An 18066-nucleotide genomic window follows, 5' to 3' on the forward strand; every position below is an offset into this window, starting at 1 on the left:
TTCTGACATTCCTCTCTTATTAGCAGAAGGCTTTAAATCAGCTCATGTTACCAGGATAGGGACCAGACGGCAGATGCACCTCAACGTGCCACTCACCGCGTAGTTCCAGCAGGGAAGAAATCTTAACACCACCACCACCACCCCGCCGCCCCCAAGTCAAAAGAGAAAAACAGCTTGTGCTGTTTTGGGGATTTGAAAATTCTCTGGGGGGTTAAGAAAAGAAGCACGTGCCTAAGAGAGGGCTAAATGAGTCACTGAAGTTGAATCTTAGAGGAATATATTGCCTATGTCTCTTACGTCAGTTAAGAAAGCAGTTAATTCATAGCTGGGGGTTTCACAGAGGGCTCACTGGGGTTGAAGACCAAGGGTCTCCCCTGGAAAGCATCCTCAACTAACCTTGTCTAACAAAATTTGAACCCCCCCCCCCCACCCCCGGGAATACATGAATGTTCTTTGCTGTTGTGATTCGAAGATAATTAAAGTGGACGCTGAGGTTCTGCAACTAGTAGAGAAACCCCCTTTGTTTCTTCAAGGCCAGTGGAAATACTGTGTGTAAACTAGAAAACTAGAACACGCCCCATTCACAGCCACTGCTGTCGCTATCTGAGTTACACCACAGGACATCAGTCATCGAGGGTGGGGTGTAGAGTGGACCGCATGGCTCCGCCCCCGTTCTGCCCAGCCGGACCATAACGGCTAATTTGGGTCAGCTGCTCCCTTTGGGGTCACCATCACAGCCACGTCTCGGAAACCTGATGCATTAAGGGCCCCGAAACTGCCCCCTGAGCGGGCAAACGGGGGCCGGAAGAGGCCGTGCAGTATCGCTGGGAGTGCACTCCGCCGCGGAGCGCCGTGCCGCCGCTGATAATGCTGCAGCAGCTGTCTATATTCGGTTAGGCGGAAAGGGATGCCACACTTTTAAAGCGACTCCTCAACCTCACTGGTGTTGTTAAAGTTTCCACTGCGCGAAGGGGGGAGGAAGTGGTTTTTAACCCCTCGAGAGGAACCTCTCTGAGAGACAGGAAGGCGGTCGAGGTTGATCGCAGTATTTTCCACATCTGCAACTCATAGTAAAGTCAGCAATCGAATCAAGACAAATGAAAGAAAAAGAAGATGCTTGTTCCATTAGCTGGCCTGTAGGCTGACAGTCCCTGCTGGGAGATGCTGTGGATTCCAGCTCAGCTGTCTGTTCTAGGGTTCTTCAGGTTCTCTCCTTTCTTTGTTCTCCTCCACTGTGTTTCGGGGCACCTTGTTTTGGCAGGGTTTACAGTGATGAAACCAAAATCCCACTACATAAGGCCGGTTAAAGGGTTAGCAAAAGGGGATAGTCCCTCTTGCCAGGGTCCAGGTCCCCCGAGGGTCAGACGTTTTGAACCTCCCTGTCCTACCTCTTGTGACGGTGGGACCACTCGCTGTGCTCACCTGCCAGGAACGGTGGGAGGGCCTCCGCAGAGAGGAGGGTTTCGTGTCACGGGCTGGTGGTAATGACTTTCGGCCCCCCCATGCGAGGGTCGACCCATTACAGAGAACAGCTTATGATAATACCCAGTGACAGGCAGCCTGGTGTGATCTCATAAGTGAAAGGGAAGACGAGACTAAAGAAACCCTTGAGGTGAGGCTGGATCTCATAGATGTCTTTGTAAACACAGCGTGCAGCACACTGGACACCTCTGGCACAAACTGTCTGCAGCATGCCAAGGCTTAGTCTCTGCAAAGCAGTGATTCAACTATCGCTAAATCAAGCTATGAGCAGAAGCACCTAGAGCCGGGACCTGGACTTTGTGGAACAAAGTAAACTCACTTCGAGTGTTCCACTCCACTTCCTAAGGGCACCTGAAGAAGACTCCCTCGGCACGACTTTATGACAGCTACCTGATGCCAGAGGTGGAAAGTTCCGGTCCAGAAAGTAAGAATCCAGACCAAGATTCAGATTTAACCAAGCAGTTGTGGATTCCGTGACTTTATACTAAATTGGTTGCTGGAAAACGAATTCTTGGTCAAGATTTGTACTTTCTGAACCAGAACCTTCCACCTCTGCCGAGTACTCGTACCAAAAGTATGGCAGTATATAATGGCTCATTAAATAATAATAAAAAAAAAAAAACACTGGTCATCCCCTTTAAAAAAGCTGAACGTGTCCCTTTAAATAGTCCAGTCCTTTTGAGGGAGGGGGTCCTCCTATGATACAACGCCTCTCCCCACCCACAGCCAGCCCCTAACGCTGTGAGTAACACAGGGCTTCCGGGTTTTCTTGCAGATATAGTAAGAGAGCGAGCGGTCAGTCACTTTGCCCCAGACTCCGGCTCTCCTTAAGTATAAGCCTTTAGACCCCTTTCTAGCATTTCTGCATGTACCTGTTCAGCCGGCGTCACAGAAGGATTGGCAGAATCCCCCCCCAGAACGTCATACGCTGAACTCCTAACTCCCCCTAACCCTAACCGCTACACCGCACCGCGTTCCTGCTGTCATTCAGACCGTTCGGTGTCAATATCACCCCCAACCCCACTTTTTTAAAAAAAGACACATTACGGCGACGAGGGGTAGTCACACACCAGCCACTGTGACTGAAAAACAAGAGGCTCGAAAAATGCCAAAGGCCTCGGGTGATAGTAAACAAAAACAAAAGTCGAGTTCACCCGGTAGTTTCCCTCTTTTGCAGAGCACGGGCTGCATTTTTCTGCACTGCAATGGGTCTGCCTCGAAAATAAAAAAAAGTGAAAAAGGCACTTCCTGTCTCATGCATATGAAACGGCTCCCTCCGCCAGCACAGCTTACACACAGGCCCAGCTGTCTGAAGCGGCTCCCAGCTTGACGTCAGCTGGTCGCTAGGCAACAGTCCACCACAGGGGTGTTACATTTTCCATTGCACCGTGCCTTCAGAATCGACGGTGAAATTAAATAGATATTTCTTTGGGGAGGAAACCACAATACTATTACTTTTTGGTTGTGCGGAAGGGAAGTGATATGGACAAGATCACACCGCCCTCCCCCTCCCAGGTAAAAGGAGTAAAGAATAGCTTCTGTTTTGATACAACAAGGGTATTGGCAAAAAAAAAAGGGGTAGTATTGCCTGACTTCAAGAAGTTCATTTCAAAGTGCATGGGGAAGATTTACCTGCTCAGTAGTTTAATAGGTTTAAATCCTCTAATTCTCTTACTAATGAGATTCAGTTACATATCCCAAATAGCGTAGCCTTGTTTCACTGTGTAATCCATTTAATTCCAAGCATGTGTAACACTAGTGGCCAGAATAGTAAGTTTAAATCTTTTTAATAAGGGTCTCTTGCTATCCAGGTGTACAAGGTCAATTTCAGCGGCAGCGCTGTGAGGCTGCGGCTTTTCTGCAGAACAGCAGTGTGTCGTTTGAGGTTAACGATTCACGGTTCGCTTTTCGTGAATAAGGAAATTCTGGGAAAAAAAAGAAAAGAGAAACCCAGGATCTCTGTCCGACAGCAACGGCGGCAGAGCCGACTTAGGAATGCTGTAACCGACAGGCGACCAGCATGGCAATTTGAAAATCCCCTCCCCCCACATTGGCCCGCCCCAACCAACCTCCAAGGTACACACTACCAGCCTCCGCGGCAAAATTTCCACACCCCCCTGTATTCCGTCGCTCTGGTCTCCCACATGCGGACTGCAGATAGCCACCCAGGCGAATTATTCTGGTTACAGAGATCACACAGCATTCACATGTGTGAGCGCGCGTGCAAGCACGCGGCCTACTGCCATGGAGAGGCCGCAGTCCGCCCCTTGACATTGCACTGCACGCCTCAGAATGTCTTCGCACCCACAGTCACTGGCCGGCTTCCCATCTGACCTAAACACTTAGATCACTTTGAATTTAAGAGCCATCTGGGCTACGCACCTTTGCAAACAACGGCTCTCGAAGTGCCAACGGATTTTAGAATATTTTCTTTATCCACTTATTCTGTCACACCATTTCGTTCATGTTTTCGCTGGATGGCTATGCGAGCGGAATGACCTTTCCCCCCCATGCAGACAGTGATTTCCACATCGTTTTCTGTCAGCGTATTCAGGCAAATATATTGTTATATAATACAGGATTAGCAAACATTTTAGGGTAGTATAGTACTGCAAGACAACTAACACGAAGAGACTGTGCTTAAGGTGCAGGAAAAATTAATCAGAAGCATAAAGGCCTGGAAAATATCCACAAAACAAGTACCACTGTGTCCTGCATGGGCCATATGCAGAATTACAGCAGAATTTACACGGGTCAGGCACTCTGCTACTCAGGTAAAAAGCATCTTCTCAAGCCCAAAATAGGGACCGCCATCCATTTCCTGTCAACCTCGCCCAGGCCAGTGGTTGAATTTAAACAATGGACAATCCCACGGCCATCGTTAACCAGGGGAAACCACCGTCACTCACAGCCATCCCAGTGCGTGTGGCATCCGCCGTCGGCCTGGGAATCGGCGCCAGCCAAGCCCCTGTCTGGCGACGGCCAGGGACGAGGCCTGAAACCCTGCCCGACATGCTTCCTACACAAGGTGACGCGTCCAGTCAGAGAAAGGGAGGAGAGCTTACAAATGATGCTAATAGGAAACCATGTATGACAAGTGAGTAGGTTATAATTACCAGAAAAACGTTAAACTGTACTATAAATGGAGCAATAAGCCCTGGAGGTGTAAAATTGAGCACTTTTTTTGGTGTAAGTCTGGGTAAATTAAAAATATTCCAGTCAACATACTACAGGTAAGTACTTGGCTGCTGCTGCTACGTTCATAATTTGCGCATCTGGGCAGCACATTCTTGCTTTTATGAAGCTTTTCTGCGATGTGTTACAACTGGCCCACTGCACATACTGGCCCGGTCGCACGCGCACACACGCGCACACACACACACACACGTACAAGCGTGGTTCTGCCCCCTCATCAAATTAACACAGGAAAGGGGATCCAACAGCAACATTTTTCCTTCTATTTTTATGGGCCGCCCTGAGCCATTGTGTCGCTAGTCTGATGCCATGTGGGTGTCTGCATGGCCATGATCTGATGAGCTTCTAGACCATGCAGTAGTGGAAGGTCCTTCACCACCCAAATGAAACAACAGCTGCTCACACAGCATATAATTACAATACAGTCTCTGAAAAGGTCTCCAGGCGTCTGCCCCAAAGTTCTCATAGAGTCCTCACACACCGAAAGCAGAATTGGGAGATGGTTCACCATGGACTGAAGGGGGCAGTACTATCTTTGAACTTTTCAATTGATAAGCTCTACTGGTGACAGACATTCCGCTCCTCCACTCACAGTAGGGCGTTTGGCATCTCCTCCATGCTGGTGCCTTGTGAGGATTCCCAGCAGTCCTGCTGTGGACCAGTAAAACCATTTTAGCTCTACCAATCCAAACTTATCCTGAGGCAAAAGGTTTAGTCGCATGAAAGAACCCGGGTGGCAGAGCTCAGACGCTGGGGAAGACCTTTTTATTCGAAAGAAGCAGGAATGCAGAAAGACCAATTTGCCACTCATCCCCATTTCCTTGGAGATGCCCTACCAGTAATGTAGTGTGTCTGCCTTTCTTCTCTGCAGAAGATATTACAGGAACAAGGACAATGCCCGGTTGTACAAAATAGCTCTGGGCACTGAGTGTTTCTAAATTGGGTTTAATCACAAGCAGACTGCCATTGTTTCGGGTTGTAAGCTGGGGCAAATTCACCATGCAGTTTTAACCCCAACAACAGAGGGAGCTCTTTTCCCTAAATGGGATTCTGACTCCTTGTACAGCAAACAGTAAATAATAATTATAAGTAAGATCACTTAGCAGTTATTGCAAAAGCCCCAAGTGTGACTCGCTTTGCACATTAAATGTGTTTGCACTGAATTTTGCACTCAGTTGGAAAATCGACCTTATGAGGCGTAAAACTCGCTTCCCGAGAAGGACCCATGCCGTATGTTTTATTTCAAGGTCCAAAGGCTACATAAAACGGAAAACAAATGGTCACAAAGTCCAGAGAAGACAAGGTCTCTATGGTGAGTCTACGGTGCTAGCCAAGTCTGTAAAAAAAGACCTAACGCCGGGAAGAAGGATGAAGGATTTAATACGGTCACCCTTGTATTTCAACACCTCTGAAAGGAGACGCCTGGCAGACTGAAAATCGCCGTCTGAGAACTGGAGGCCAGCTTCAAAAAAATACAACGTTACCTGGGTATTAAATACTGAGTACTAAATAATACGGATCTGCCACAAAGCAATAAGAAAGCATTATGAAATAGGCCCTCCCTCGAAATACAGTATTACATTATTCATATACATGACTGTTACCAATTTTTTACCAGATTTTTTTTAATGTAAACAGTGGATCACTAGTGAATCTCTCACACACTGCCCTCAGTTTCACTGAAAGCGATTAGAAGTGAAACACCAATACGGCTCAGGTTGTTTTAATCTCTGCGGCACGGAAACATTCCCGTGACAAACTTTTAAAACAGTCCCGCAGCGAAATATATCTGCGTGACAGGAGACAGGACTGCTGCGCATTTCTCTTGCAGCGGCGCGTAATGAAAGAGAAATCGGTGCCAAACGTTTCTGTGAGGTGCAGAGAAGCTCGTCTGTCTCATTAAAATGTGTTCAGATATAAAGCTGAACCTTCAAACGTGCCTCTTGCTGTTCGATGTTAAGCCACTCGGCACAATATCTCTAAGCCATGTTTGTGTTAATGGATTCTGCCAAAAATGCGAAGGTGCCGCTTCATACTCGGAGTTTCTGGCCGGGTCCATTTCCAAACGCTCCAAAGGAAAAGATAACCCTTCCGCTGAGACCTTTTCATTTTCTTGTTTGATCTTTTGCGCCGTTAATACGTTTAATAATTATCTTAAAATATTTTTTTACTTTTATCACTTTAATTATAATTTAAATTATATTAATTATAAAACGAGTTAAAATTTTTGCATTTTCCTTGTATCTGATTTCAACTGGTGAAGATATTTGAATACACCTGACAGTTTCAAACTGCAAGTCACAAAGACAGGGCAGAAAAATATCCACCTATTCCATTCAGATCCAAAATAAGTATTTTATGCTATAAGCAGCCTATAAGCAGCCTCCAGACAAAACAGGCAAGTTCTATGCATGTTTAATCTAAAGGCTATCAAGAACCTCCGAGGCTTCTAGTCTGCATACAGGTCTCCATATATCATTTGCCTTTTTAGACATTTCCATGCAGCATCACATGAATGTCCTGGCATGGATTTTCAGCCTCTGCGGGATCAAGTTTTTCTTCCAGGTAATAGTCCAGAAACTCTTGTTTTCAGTGGAATAATTTGCCTGCACTTGCATGGGCCCGGAGGATGAAATGTTTACAAGAGAGGGAAGCCAGTCCTATGGTCAGAACACCTCACAAGGTCGTATTCAATGCCTTAAAGAGATCTCAAGCAGGGCTGAAAGAGGTAAACACCTCCTCCGCACGCTGAAGGCTACTTAGATATTTGTTCTCGAAGAGTCAGACAGCATGGAGCTGGATGGACGTCACTGAGACCATTCGATGAAATGCGAAGCAGAGGGAAGCCGATATTGACGCGATAAAAGCAAGAAAACAAGAAACATCGCACACTGTCCCCTTCACACGAAGCGGAAAACGAAATCGCACATAGCACTGTACAGCGTGTTTTCAGACAAATACACCTGATTAATGGCTGAATCGACAATGAGACGATCTTGTCTCTTCAGATAAATCGTGCACTCAGACGTCATCTAAACATGTAATTTCCCAGTAACGAGGTAATATCTGAAATTAAATTGCAGATCATAATGAGAATATGTTGCATAAAAAAAAAATTCTATTTCCTATTTTTTTAATTATTTGTTTTGCATTATACATGGTGGACCACTTAGAAGTAAACTACGACAGTCTGCTTACTCAGTTAATCAAGGAGATTAATGCATCTTTGGGATTCCCCTTTCAGTGTTTATCAAGCATAATTAAGGGATATTTCAGGCACAAATGAGAAGGGAGGGAACCCTTCTGTGTTACTTTAGTGTTGCACACTATAAGTACCTCAGTTATCGTAGTGAGTCCCTCATGTCACTGTTTGAAATGCTGAAATGCCAGAGCCTAGTCTTAGAGGGAACCCCACTACAAATGCATCTTCAGCCAAAATATCTAAATGTGTATTCTTCCATTCCAGATATTTTGCAAAACAAAATTCAGTCTGGACAGGAGTCAGTTTTGCTGAGAGCTCCTGAATCACAGCTTCTGCCTTGTCGCCGTGCATGTCACCACAGCCAGTCACCTGCAACATCCGGGAAACATCTTCCCCAGTATCAACCAGCTGTTTGCATCCACCGCACGCAAGAAGGCAGAAAGACGAGCCCGAGGGACACAAACGAACAAACAAACAAACAGAGTGACCAGTCAGGGGACATGGGAGCGAAAGTGCACTTACAGCTTTCTGCTGCGTCTGCAGGAAGGCTGGCGAGCGCCCTTCCCCACGCTCGGGGTCACTGGAGATGTCATCCTCCGACTCCTCCCAGGAAGAGGAGAAGCCGGTGGAGGAGGCAGATGAGGACGAGAGCTTCCTCTGGACCCTGGTGGGGCAGGGGCTAAGCTGTGCCTCAGTGCCCTCTCCCGATCCCTCAGCCCCAAGGTCGGTGATGATGACTGCAGGAATGCTCGGAGCTTCAGGGCAGCTGCCCTCCAGCGCAGAGGCACCGCTCCTTTGGTTGCCCTTCGATTTGAGTTCTGCAGGTGGGCTGATCTGGGCTGGCACTCTGAGTTTTGTCCCTGTGACGATGACACCGATGCCAGGAGACCCGGCACCGATTGGGCCATCTCCTTGGACTTGGATTTCCGCCGATGGGCTTGCGCACAAACAGCCCCGCTCCGCAACTAGGTCAGTGGCACAGTCTTCCCCCACACGCCCTCCTACCCTGGCAGGTATGCTACACCCGCCTCTCCCATTGTGTAGCTCTTGCGGGATTGGTGAGGAAGATCTCCGTCGGACCTCTCTGGGTTCCGGACTGCTGGGTTCCGAAACAGAGCTGGGCCGGCGAGGGGTCCGCGGGCTACGCTGGATCTCCGAATTTTGCACCTGGCTACGCTGGTCAGAGATCTGGGCCTCAAACAGGCCCACCTTCTGGTTGACTTGGACGTTCTGCAGCTCCCGGTGGATCTGCTGGATGTGCGCGGAACGGCGTGAGGTCGACGGGCCCGGACTGAAAGATCGCGGGTCATCGTCGGCAGGGCTTCCGCTGAGATGCCGGACCCGGACACCTGTGCTTGTCTCCAGGGAGGTCGAGGGTCGGCCCGGAGAGCGGGATCGGTGGCTGCCAGGGCTAGTTGGCGCAGAAGTGAAGTTGAAGGCTGAGCTGGAGGAGCTGGGAGTCAGGCCCCCGGGACTATATGGGGCCCTGGGCATCAGCCCCTGGCAGTACGTCGTCCGGTCCGGCACCAGCAGCACCGGCCTCGCGGGTCGAGGACTGCTGTCGCTTTTCAGGTTATTGGTGCTCATCACGATCAAACTGTTCAAAGCACATGCAGCCATGATGCCAGGCTGTCACGCTCCCGTTGGGCTTCCATGAAGCCCTAGATTTGGTTCTCCGTCCAGCGTTTGGACCTCACCATGGCTTCGATGGTGAGGAGGGATGGAGGAGAGCACGTGACGGTAGGGACAACTGATGAGAAACTTGCAATGTAAAATAGAACCAATGAAAGGTAGAACGTTGTTGCCGGTTCTACTCCACCACAGACATCTTCTCAGGACCAAAGGCTGCAAAAGAAAAACTCAGTGAGATCCTTGATTGCACCACCAGCGGCTTCATACAAGAAACATCACCCTAGAAGCCATTTTCTCTGAACGTTGAATGCAGTGTCATAGTATCGTCACATAAATCACCACCAATATGCAACAAACACATATTAAATCCTTTCTCAGGGTAATGGGGTCTCAGATTCTTTACCAGATATTTTATCTTTGTTTGTTTCTTTTTGTGTTGCCAAAATAGGAATTAATTATGTAAGTAAAAGATGAAATGAGTGGAAGGAGTTTCCCTGCAGGGTCTCAGCTCCAGCAGTGTTCATGTGAGGCACGAGGGTAAATGAAGAGCAGAAGATTGTCAGAAAGCTCCTCTGAGAAGGATCCATCTGGAGAATCCAACAGTGTAGTGACTCCTACATGTCTGAGACTCCTACACATCAGTGACTCCTATTCTTGTTGCAGTTTGCTCATTTCTGCAGGTCTTCTGGAGGCTAAATTAAGCCACCTTTGTCATTTTGACTTTCGAGCTTAGAGAGTGAAGTGCCTGTTCTCCCGTCTCATTCGCCGTGATGCCAGTGTAAACTGGCAGAAGTTTCCTAGCTGAGCTTAGAAAGGCCATAGATCTTGCTCTGTATTATAAGCCCAGTACTTTGAGGGATATATTTAATTCACGCCAAACACAGACGCTTCTTGACAATCACCTGAAGAGGACTTAAAAGTCCAACGAACAAACAAAAACAAAACAGAAAATCTTATTCTGTGGAATCAGATGTCTCCATGTCAATCCCAATTTGGATATTTTAAAGAAAAATAAAGAATGGCAATAGTAAGGTGGAGCCTGAATCCAGATAACGTTGGAGCTGGTTAAAAATTCATGAGAGACAGCTCTGAGCGTCACAGTGGGGATCCATGTGACAGATCAGTCTGCAAACAAATATTCACAGACAAACCAAGTCTTATTGACGTCCAACAATTAAAAATCAAAGTGAAGTCTTAAGAGCTAGGCTGAGCCTACTTTTAAAGAGTGTGCCGGCGCGAAGGTCCAATTCTGTGTACACGCAGACTGGAGAACATTGGATGGGTGACCTTTGGAGAATTACGGTGCTCACCTTGGTTCTTGGGAGAATGGGGGACTGTTTTTTTGAGTGGTATGATGTGGAGAGACATGGCAATAACCGCTGTGTTCAGCCGTGGCTGGTTCTATGAGCACAGGGTTATGAGGTCTGCGTTCACTCTGTGTTGGCCGGAACCTTTCAGTGGTCTGGTACTGTAATCTACAAGACTAGAAGACAGGCATATTGCCTTGAGGTACTGTCTGAGCCCAACACATAAAGTGATTTTAATTACACACTCCACTGTAACAACACTAAAAAAATCAGCAACCAATGCAACATGACTCTTCGGCGCTAGAAGTGTTCTTCTGTTCTCATTCACCCGATATTTTTCACAAACTTTAGGCATTCACTTTTGATTACACGCCAGATAAAAGCACGGTGGCTATTTCAAAGCGGAACAAATTCTATCCGCCAGTACTCGGTTACATTACCCTTGCAACACTGGTTGAGTGACATAACGCAAGTCAAGGTATGCAGTCACAAGAATGTGCTTGTTCTGTTCACTTCGGACAAACTCCTGGCATATTATTCGAGGCCGGATTACTACAGGGTTACACGGGGCAAAAAAAAAAATAGTTCTTTAAGAACGACAATTATTATCTATAGGGAGTTGAACAATACCGGGAAAGTAGTAGAGTTGAAAGAACTTATATGGTTCCTACAACCAGTGTTTCCATCGTTTAAAATCGTCATAATATTTATGATCAACGAAACAAAAACATGTAAAAGCCGTTTTAAATTATACAGTTACTGTAATGTACTTTAAGATGCATTAATTAGATTACCTGGGGAAAATGACTACGCCGTCGAGATGTAAACGTAACTATATCTACATCTTGTACCTAAATATATATACGCACTTAATTAACCACTGGGAGACGTGATCATTCACGTGCTTGTATAATATTAGTGTCTATGATCATGTATAAACGTCAAACCTCGATCCAATACACTTTAACGAGTTACACAGGACTCACTTTTGCAACTTAAGTAGGCGTGATCGTTAAAATGAATGCTCGTCCAAAACTGGTAACATTAATCAACACTACCCTAAAATATTGGTTGTTGCCTATTCTGTCTGCTTTCTTTTACTACACAGGTCATAAGTGAGACAGTAACTAATAAATAAAGCAATACCAATGAGTATTATGCTACAGACACAGAACTAAATGCACACAAAACTTGCTGAAATCGCATACGAAAATCCAAAATAAAATACTACGTTCCACAGTTTTTACTTATTGCAAGAGTTTTTAGATAAATGCAACTTTGGTTTATAAACAAATGAAATGTATTGACCGAAGTGCCAGTTGAGGTAAGCATCCTTATTGAACTTAAATCCCCTCCAGCACTTGCCTGTTTCAACAATAATAGCTTCGTCTGCAACAGGTTTATGCACGAGTTTCATAGATGACCTTATTGCCAAGTTATGTCGATCATCTTACCTTGTAGTAAAAGTACAGTGGCTTTACAGTCACAAACTGCGATCCTATCCAAACCTCATGCTTAATCCTCCAGCAAGAAGGCGAAACTCAAGTCTGCTCAGTTTAAGTATGAAAGTACGGTCCGATCTTCCCGTTTCCACATAAGGAATCTAAACACTAGTCCTCACAGACATTAAGTTTTTGTTTACCAGCTTACTCATCAATACCGTGGCCGCCTTGACCGGCACAGCTCGTCAGCAGCACCAGTATGTTTGTTTAATGTACATAAAGCAGGAAGGAAGTCAAGCTGCTTGCAGAGCCGAGTTCAACGGAACAAGCCGCTTTCTCTCTATAACGCAGAGCAAGGCGGTAGGGAAGAGCTTTGAGAAAGAAGTTAGAAAAAAAGGTTTCCATTGCAAATCTTGACGGACCCACAACTGTAGACACGTGAAAGAACAGTATTTTGTTCTCCTTCCGAAAGAGAAACTATGAAAAGATGCAAATATAATTATACTGTCATTATTAAATAGCAATTTAGATTACATAATTCTTCCGAAATTGCATACAATGTTTGAACGAAGTGTCTACTATATTATTTAACCTACCTTACACTTGTTGTTAGACTTTACTGTCCTCTTGTGTTCCAGGTCGCCCCAGTGACTCCAATGACAACGGTAGTCACAACTCATCAAGTTTTATCATGACTGCGTGTCTATCCCTCCTCTGAGAAGAGTTTGGAATCCCGTCATGGGGGATGGGCAGCTCAGAGACCTTACCCCCCTTAGGTATTAGCAGCTGCATAATAACTAAGGGTGATTCCACTCGCAATTATAATTATGCAATTTGTCAAGTTTACACGCAAGCTTGAACGTGGCATTTTCATAATCAGCAGTAGCATCACGAGAAAGACGGCTAAATTAAGTTCTAGCACTACCCAAATACGTATCCTTTTTGCATACTAATGGAAACACTCCGATATGTTTAGAAGTCTCTTAACTGCTTTTCAAGACATGTTGCTTTCCTTGACGAGTTCGAGGAAGAAAGTTTTTTTCCCCCCGTGTCCCAATGGACGGTTCTAGCATTGAGAATTTCAGGTATTTTATTTGAAACTTATTTGAAAATTAACTATAAGAACCATTTTTTCTCCTGCTTGTAAACGAGGCATATCTATAAAACCACTTAAAACGACAGCAGTTTTTGTAAAAGGACACATATGTCAATTAAGTATATCCTCAAAATATTAATCATTTATGTTATACGTTCAATTAATGTTAATATGAAATTTATACTCTTGCATAGTGTGTTTATGAACTATTAATACAAATTAAAAATATTAAAGGCAAGTTAGTAAAATGACCCTGGAAAAGCATCAACTCCGGATTTATACTGAATTAACAAATAAAGTTAATAATGATGGCATCAGAGAGACTGGGTGATAGATAAGCAGTGTAATCTAGAATTAATCATTTATACGGTCTAACTTTTTACCATTTGCTTGTCCAAATTGTATGTCGAATAATTAAATTTATTTATTATGGCAAAAACCACTGAGCAGCAGTAAAATACAAGGAAGTGTGTCACTTGGCAGACTAAACTGTGGATGGAAAATACAAAGGCTGGTGGCCTTTCTGATTTGAATGAGGCTTACTGCCTGATAGGTAGTATGAAAATTAATTTTCCATGTCCTATAATTGTGAGCAGACTGAAAACACGTGCTTTGCGAGACCTTTTTGTGAACCGTGGACTTGGATATAAAGCACAAAACAAAAAACGATCGCTAACTGATTTGCAGCATTTATTTGGCATTGCTGACGACAGTGAGATAGGCGCATTGTGCTTGAGGAACGTCACGCAGAGTTGGAATTTGTCCTGATTATAAGATTTTTGCCCTTCAGCGGGTCTTCCCCATTACCTGTACAGTATTCCCAGGTCAAACTGCATGTAACATTTCCTTTGCCACATGTGCGATCTGGCTGTTGTATGTCGGGCGACCGATAGCCTACAGCGCATACCGTACTCCATGATTTGGCCATGCTGTTCATTATCAATCACTCATGTAAAGAAACGGGCGAGAATGTTTGGTCTGATATAAAGTTCTGAAAATGGCGTAATCCCGAGCGGTATGCTGTTTTCACTGAAACTATAAACAACTGTAAACATTAATGTAGCTGCTTGCAACTGAGTAACGATTAATGAGCCCTCTTAAAACGAAATAAGCGGCGTTCTGGTAAGTTACGCACTAATAACGAACGGTTGTCATTTATAACGTGGTCCTCGCACAGAAAAGAATAAGGTAAACAATTTGTGAGCAACAATGAAATCATTCACTCGGTTTAAACTTTCACCACCAAAGCGTGGTGTAACCCTTCTGGCAACATGGAAAGATTTTTCCATTGATAAACCATGTGTCACAGTCGCCATCTGTCGGTATTTTTTGGTATGACACTTAAATGATAAATATTCGAGTAATCTGTGAAACACAATGTAGAACGAGAACTTCGAACTTTCTCAACTGCCAAAGGAGACGCATGAAGTAAATGCAACAAAAGAAATGTATATGTAGTATGTACGACAAATATACCACAGCATAACAGAAACAGATTAATGAAATGTTATACTCTGTAAGGTTAGTCTCAGAAATATTACTGACAATACATCAGTTTAATAAAAAGATCAGTTTCATCTAGTGCATTAAAATACTGCATTTAAGTAGATTTCCAACATGACTGCACTAAGGGAGAATTCCTTCAAAACAATATAAGTTCCACCTCGAGCGCTGTAAAGCAGGGTGCACAGTGCCCAACAAGGAAATGTGTCCTCCGCATTTAACCCACGTGTGATTTCGTGACAGAGCAGGGGGCAACTAATTCAGCGCCCGGGGGCGGTACCTTGCTGGTTGGGGGTTCGAACCTTTCGATTACAAGTGCGCTTCCCTAACCATTAAGCCACCACTGCCCACAAAATGCATGGAGTGTTTCCGCCCGGTTTCGAACCGGGGACCTTTCGCGTGTGAGGCGAACGTGATAACCACTACACTACGGAAACTCACTAATACGAATAGGCGTGGATAAAGCGTCCTTTAAAAATTTAAATGTAGCAGCAGGACTACGCAGTAGCTAATCAGGCTGTTAGTATTAGCACATTTTAGTTTCATTTTAATAATATTAATTTAAAAATACAGTTTAACTATTGCTATTTACTACTTTACTGCTTGGACCTGGCTTTCAGAACCGCTAATGGAACAATACCCACCTGCGTTGAGTACTTCATCACAACCTACATTCCATGTCGCCTTGTTTGGTCAGAAAGCCAACACTGCCTGGAGATCCCTCGACCATGCAAAAATAAAAAGTTTAACTCTAGATGTTTCCCCTGGGTGGTTCCTCAGTGGCGGAACAAGATGATCATCAAGAATTTTCTTTTTCTTCCAGGAACACTTCAACTAGCTCAACTAGATTATCCATCTCTGTTTTCATCTACAATACTCTGCTTATGGATTCTTGTCAGTACTGGCTACTCTGGTATTTATGCACTTGTCTCACAGGAACCTAGTTTCCTTTATTTGGTTTATTTGAATAGCTACCCTGTCAAGTTCCTTTAGTGTCTTTGTGATGTATTCTATAAGTCCTGCTCTAGTGCTAAGTCGCATTCATTGGAATCTCAGCCAAACTGGCATTTCGGCTCTTTGACATCTCCTCGCTTGATGTACTATTCACCTTGAATATATTTTGCTTTGCACAGACGTCTTTTGTCAGGTAAACAAATAATAATAACATCGGCCGACATTTAAAATTTTTTTGTTAGGTGATTTAACAAAAACAAGTGCATGTTCTACAGTTTTTCATGTAGTTTCACATTATGGCTTCCAATTTGCTGCCACACGTCTGGTTTTGTCACAATTTATAATTAAAGCTCAACATAAATTATAGCAAGTGCTACATTAAAGAATGTCTTTCATTTTTCATCTTTATCATGTCTTTGCTGGTCAGTTAGCACTGCGAAACTGTTTCCGGTATGATTTTCTATTGTATGAAGCATCAGGATTTTCTTTGTACTGTACATTCTCCAACAATAATCAGCCATCGTATTTACATTCCAACGTCCTTGGTATCTTTGTTCCATTTCACTAATATCTTGGTGAAATCTCTCACCTCTCTCACCTCACTACACTCACCCAAAGTTTCAGGAAAGTAATCAAGGTGCGAGTCTAGGAAATGCATCTTGACACTCATTCTACATCCAAGATCTTGAAAACGACATACCATATCCTTGACGTGAACCTCATAATCAGATGACTTCTGATTGTTTCTGAGAAATCCATCAACGACTTTACGGAATTCTTCCCAAGCTTGCCTCTCCACTATCACCATTTCGGCCGAAAATACACTGTCCTTCAGCAACCTTCTTATCTGTGGTCCAACACAAATTCCAGCCATTAATTTAGCATCACTGATTTCACTGACTAGGTACTGAAAAGCTTCACTTTCCTTATCCAACGATTTAACAAAGTTTAAGGTCGGCGTCAGTGGACCTGCGGCATCATACCTGTAAATTTACATAACTGCTGCAAGTTGCCAGTAAACCCTGCTGACTAGTTTGTACAAAAAATACTCTATGACAGGTTACTGGTGATTTTACATGACTGGTATCAAAATGACAGTAGGTATACAATGCATTGTATATGAAAAAAAAAGTTAAGTCGAAATCACGGAAAAACTAAATATACTAAAAATATATTTGGAGCAAAACTAAATATACTAAAAATGTTTGTTCATGAAGGGTGTTTGAAAAATGTCATTTGATATTATTCACCAAATTTGAATAATTTGTAATCATCATAACATCATCAGAATAAAGTGGAGATCCAGGAGTTTCGCTTCCTTTTTAGATATCTACCCTCTGCACTGCGAATAATGACCAGTAAGTGGCAGCAAATCCCAGAAGGTATGAAGCTTTTTCAATGACCTGGACCAAAACGCACCTATAGCTTACACACACTATGTCAGTTTAATGCAGACACAAGCAGATTTAATAAAGAATTATTTATTTAATCTAATAACAACTGTATATTTACATTTCATGAAAACATATGTCTTTGTGCAATGTTACAGATTCTCATTACATAATCAGCACTCACAATACAATAAACGGTATTAGATGTATATTGATATTACACATTAAGAGGTTTGTGGATGTTTTACATGTTACTGCCCAATTTTACATTATCAGTGTCGTCGTGCTTAAAGTAGGATACTTACTTGATTTGATTTGGGTCTAGTTTTTCATGGAGAAACGAATATTATTGAAATTAATTGTTGCTGTCAGCTATACTTTAATAGGCTATACAATTTGCAGGATCTCTGCAAAATTAATATGACATTGTATTTCTTGTTTCTGTAGTGTGGCCAGCAAATCCCATAATTCTTTTTAAGTGCATTTTCATTTCAACAACTTATGTATTTTCTAAACATTAAACGCGCTTTTAGACATAAACTAAATCACACCGCAGTGTATTATCTTCTTAATGCTATTTACTGGTATGAAGGGCACAAATGCAAAGTAGCAATTATAGTTGTACTTTTTTTAGTTTTTAAAGTTAGGGCTACATGTATAGGCAGCATTTATTTGTTACATTAAAAAGATTGCATTTAAACAGTAATGATTTATTGAAATAAGAAATTGCATGCATCGTGAATAGTGGCAGTTTTTAAATTAGAGACACATATTTCAAATTCACTGTAAATATTCCTCGGCCAACACAGATCCTTTTAGACAAGTCAGAAATGACCGGCGAGACCAAAATTCTTTTGGAGTA

The 18066-nt window shown here is 43.7% G+C and overlaps 1 protein-coding gene and 1 non-coding gene across 5 annotated transcripts in view; both read right to left on the reverse strand.

Annotated features, from left to right (window-relative positions):
- The window catches only part of itpkb (inositol-trisphosphate 3-kinase B), a 28647-nt gene extending 15632 nt beyond the window's left edge, over nt 1–13015 (reverse strand). Inside the window, exons 1-3 of one of the 4 annotated variants that reach the window (XM_048985596.1) lie at nt 12857–12985; nt 10822–10994; nt 8402–9724 (exon numbers count right to left, since the gene is read on the reverse strand). In XM_048985596.1, the coding sequence (XP_048841553.1) occupies nt 8402–9499 (1098 nt within the window). In that variant the 5' untranslated portion in view covers nt 9500–9724; nt 10822–10994; nt 12857–12985. Of the gene's footprint in view, nt 1–8401; nt 9725–10821; nt 10995–12272; nt 12759–12856 lie in introns of those variants that run through there. The other 3 variants (XM_048985595.1, XM_048985592.1, XM_048985594.1) reach the window with 3 other exon arrangements.
- A 2208-nt stretch (nt 13016–15223) lies between these two features.
- trnav-cac (transfer RNA valine (anticodon CAC)) lies at nt 15224–15296 on the reverse strand. The gene has a single exon. It is a non-coding gene; the product is annotated as a tRNA-Val (tRNA).
- Between the last annotated feature and the right edge of the window lie 2770 nt (nt 15297–18066).

This window comes from Brienomyrus brachyistius, chromosome 19 (assembly GCF_023856365.1).
Source record: "Brienomyrus brachyistius isolate T26 chromosome 19, BBRACH_0.4, whole genome shotgun sequence".
Taxonomy (NCBI): domain Eukaryota; kingdom Metazoa; phylum Chordata; class Actinopteri; order Osteoglossiformes; family Mormyridae; genus Brienomyrus; species Brienomyrus brachyistius.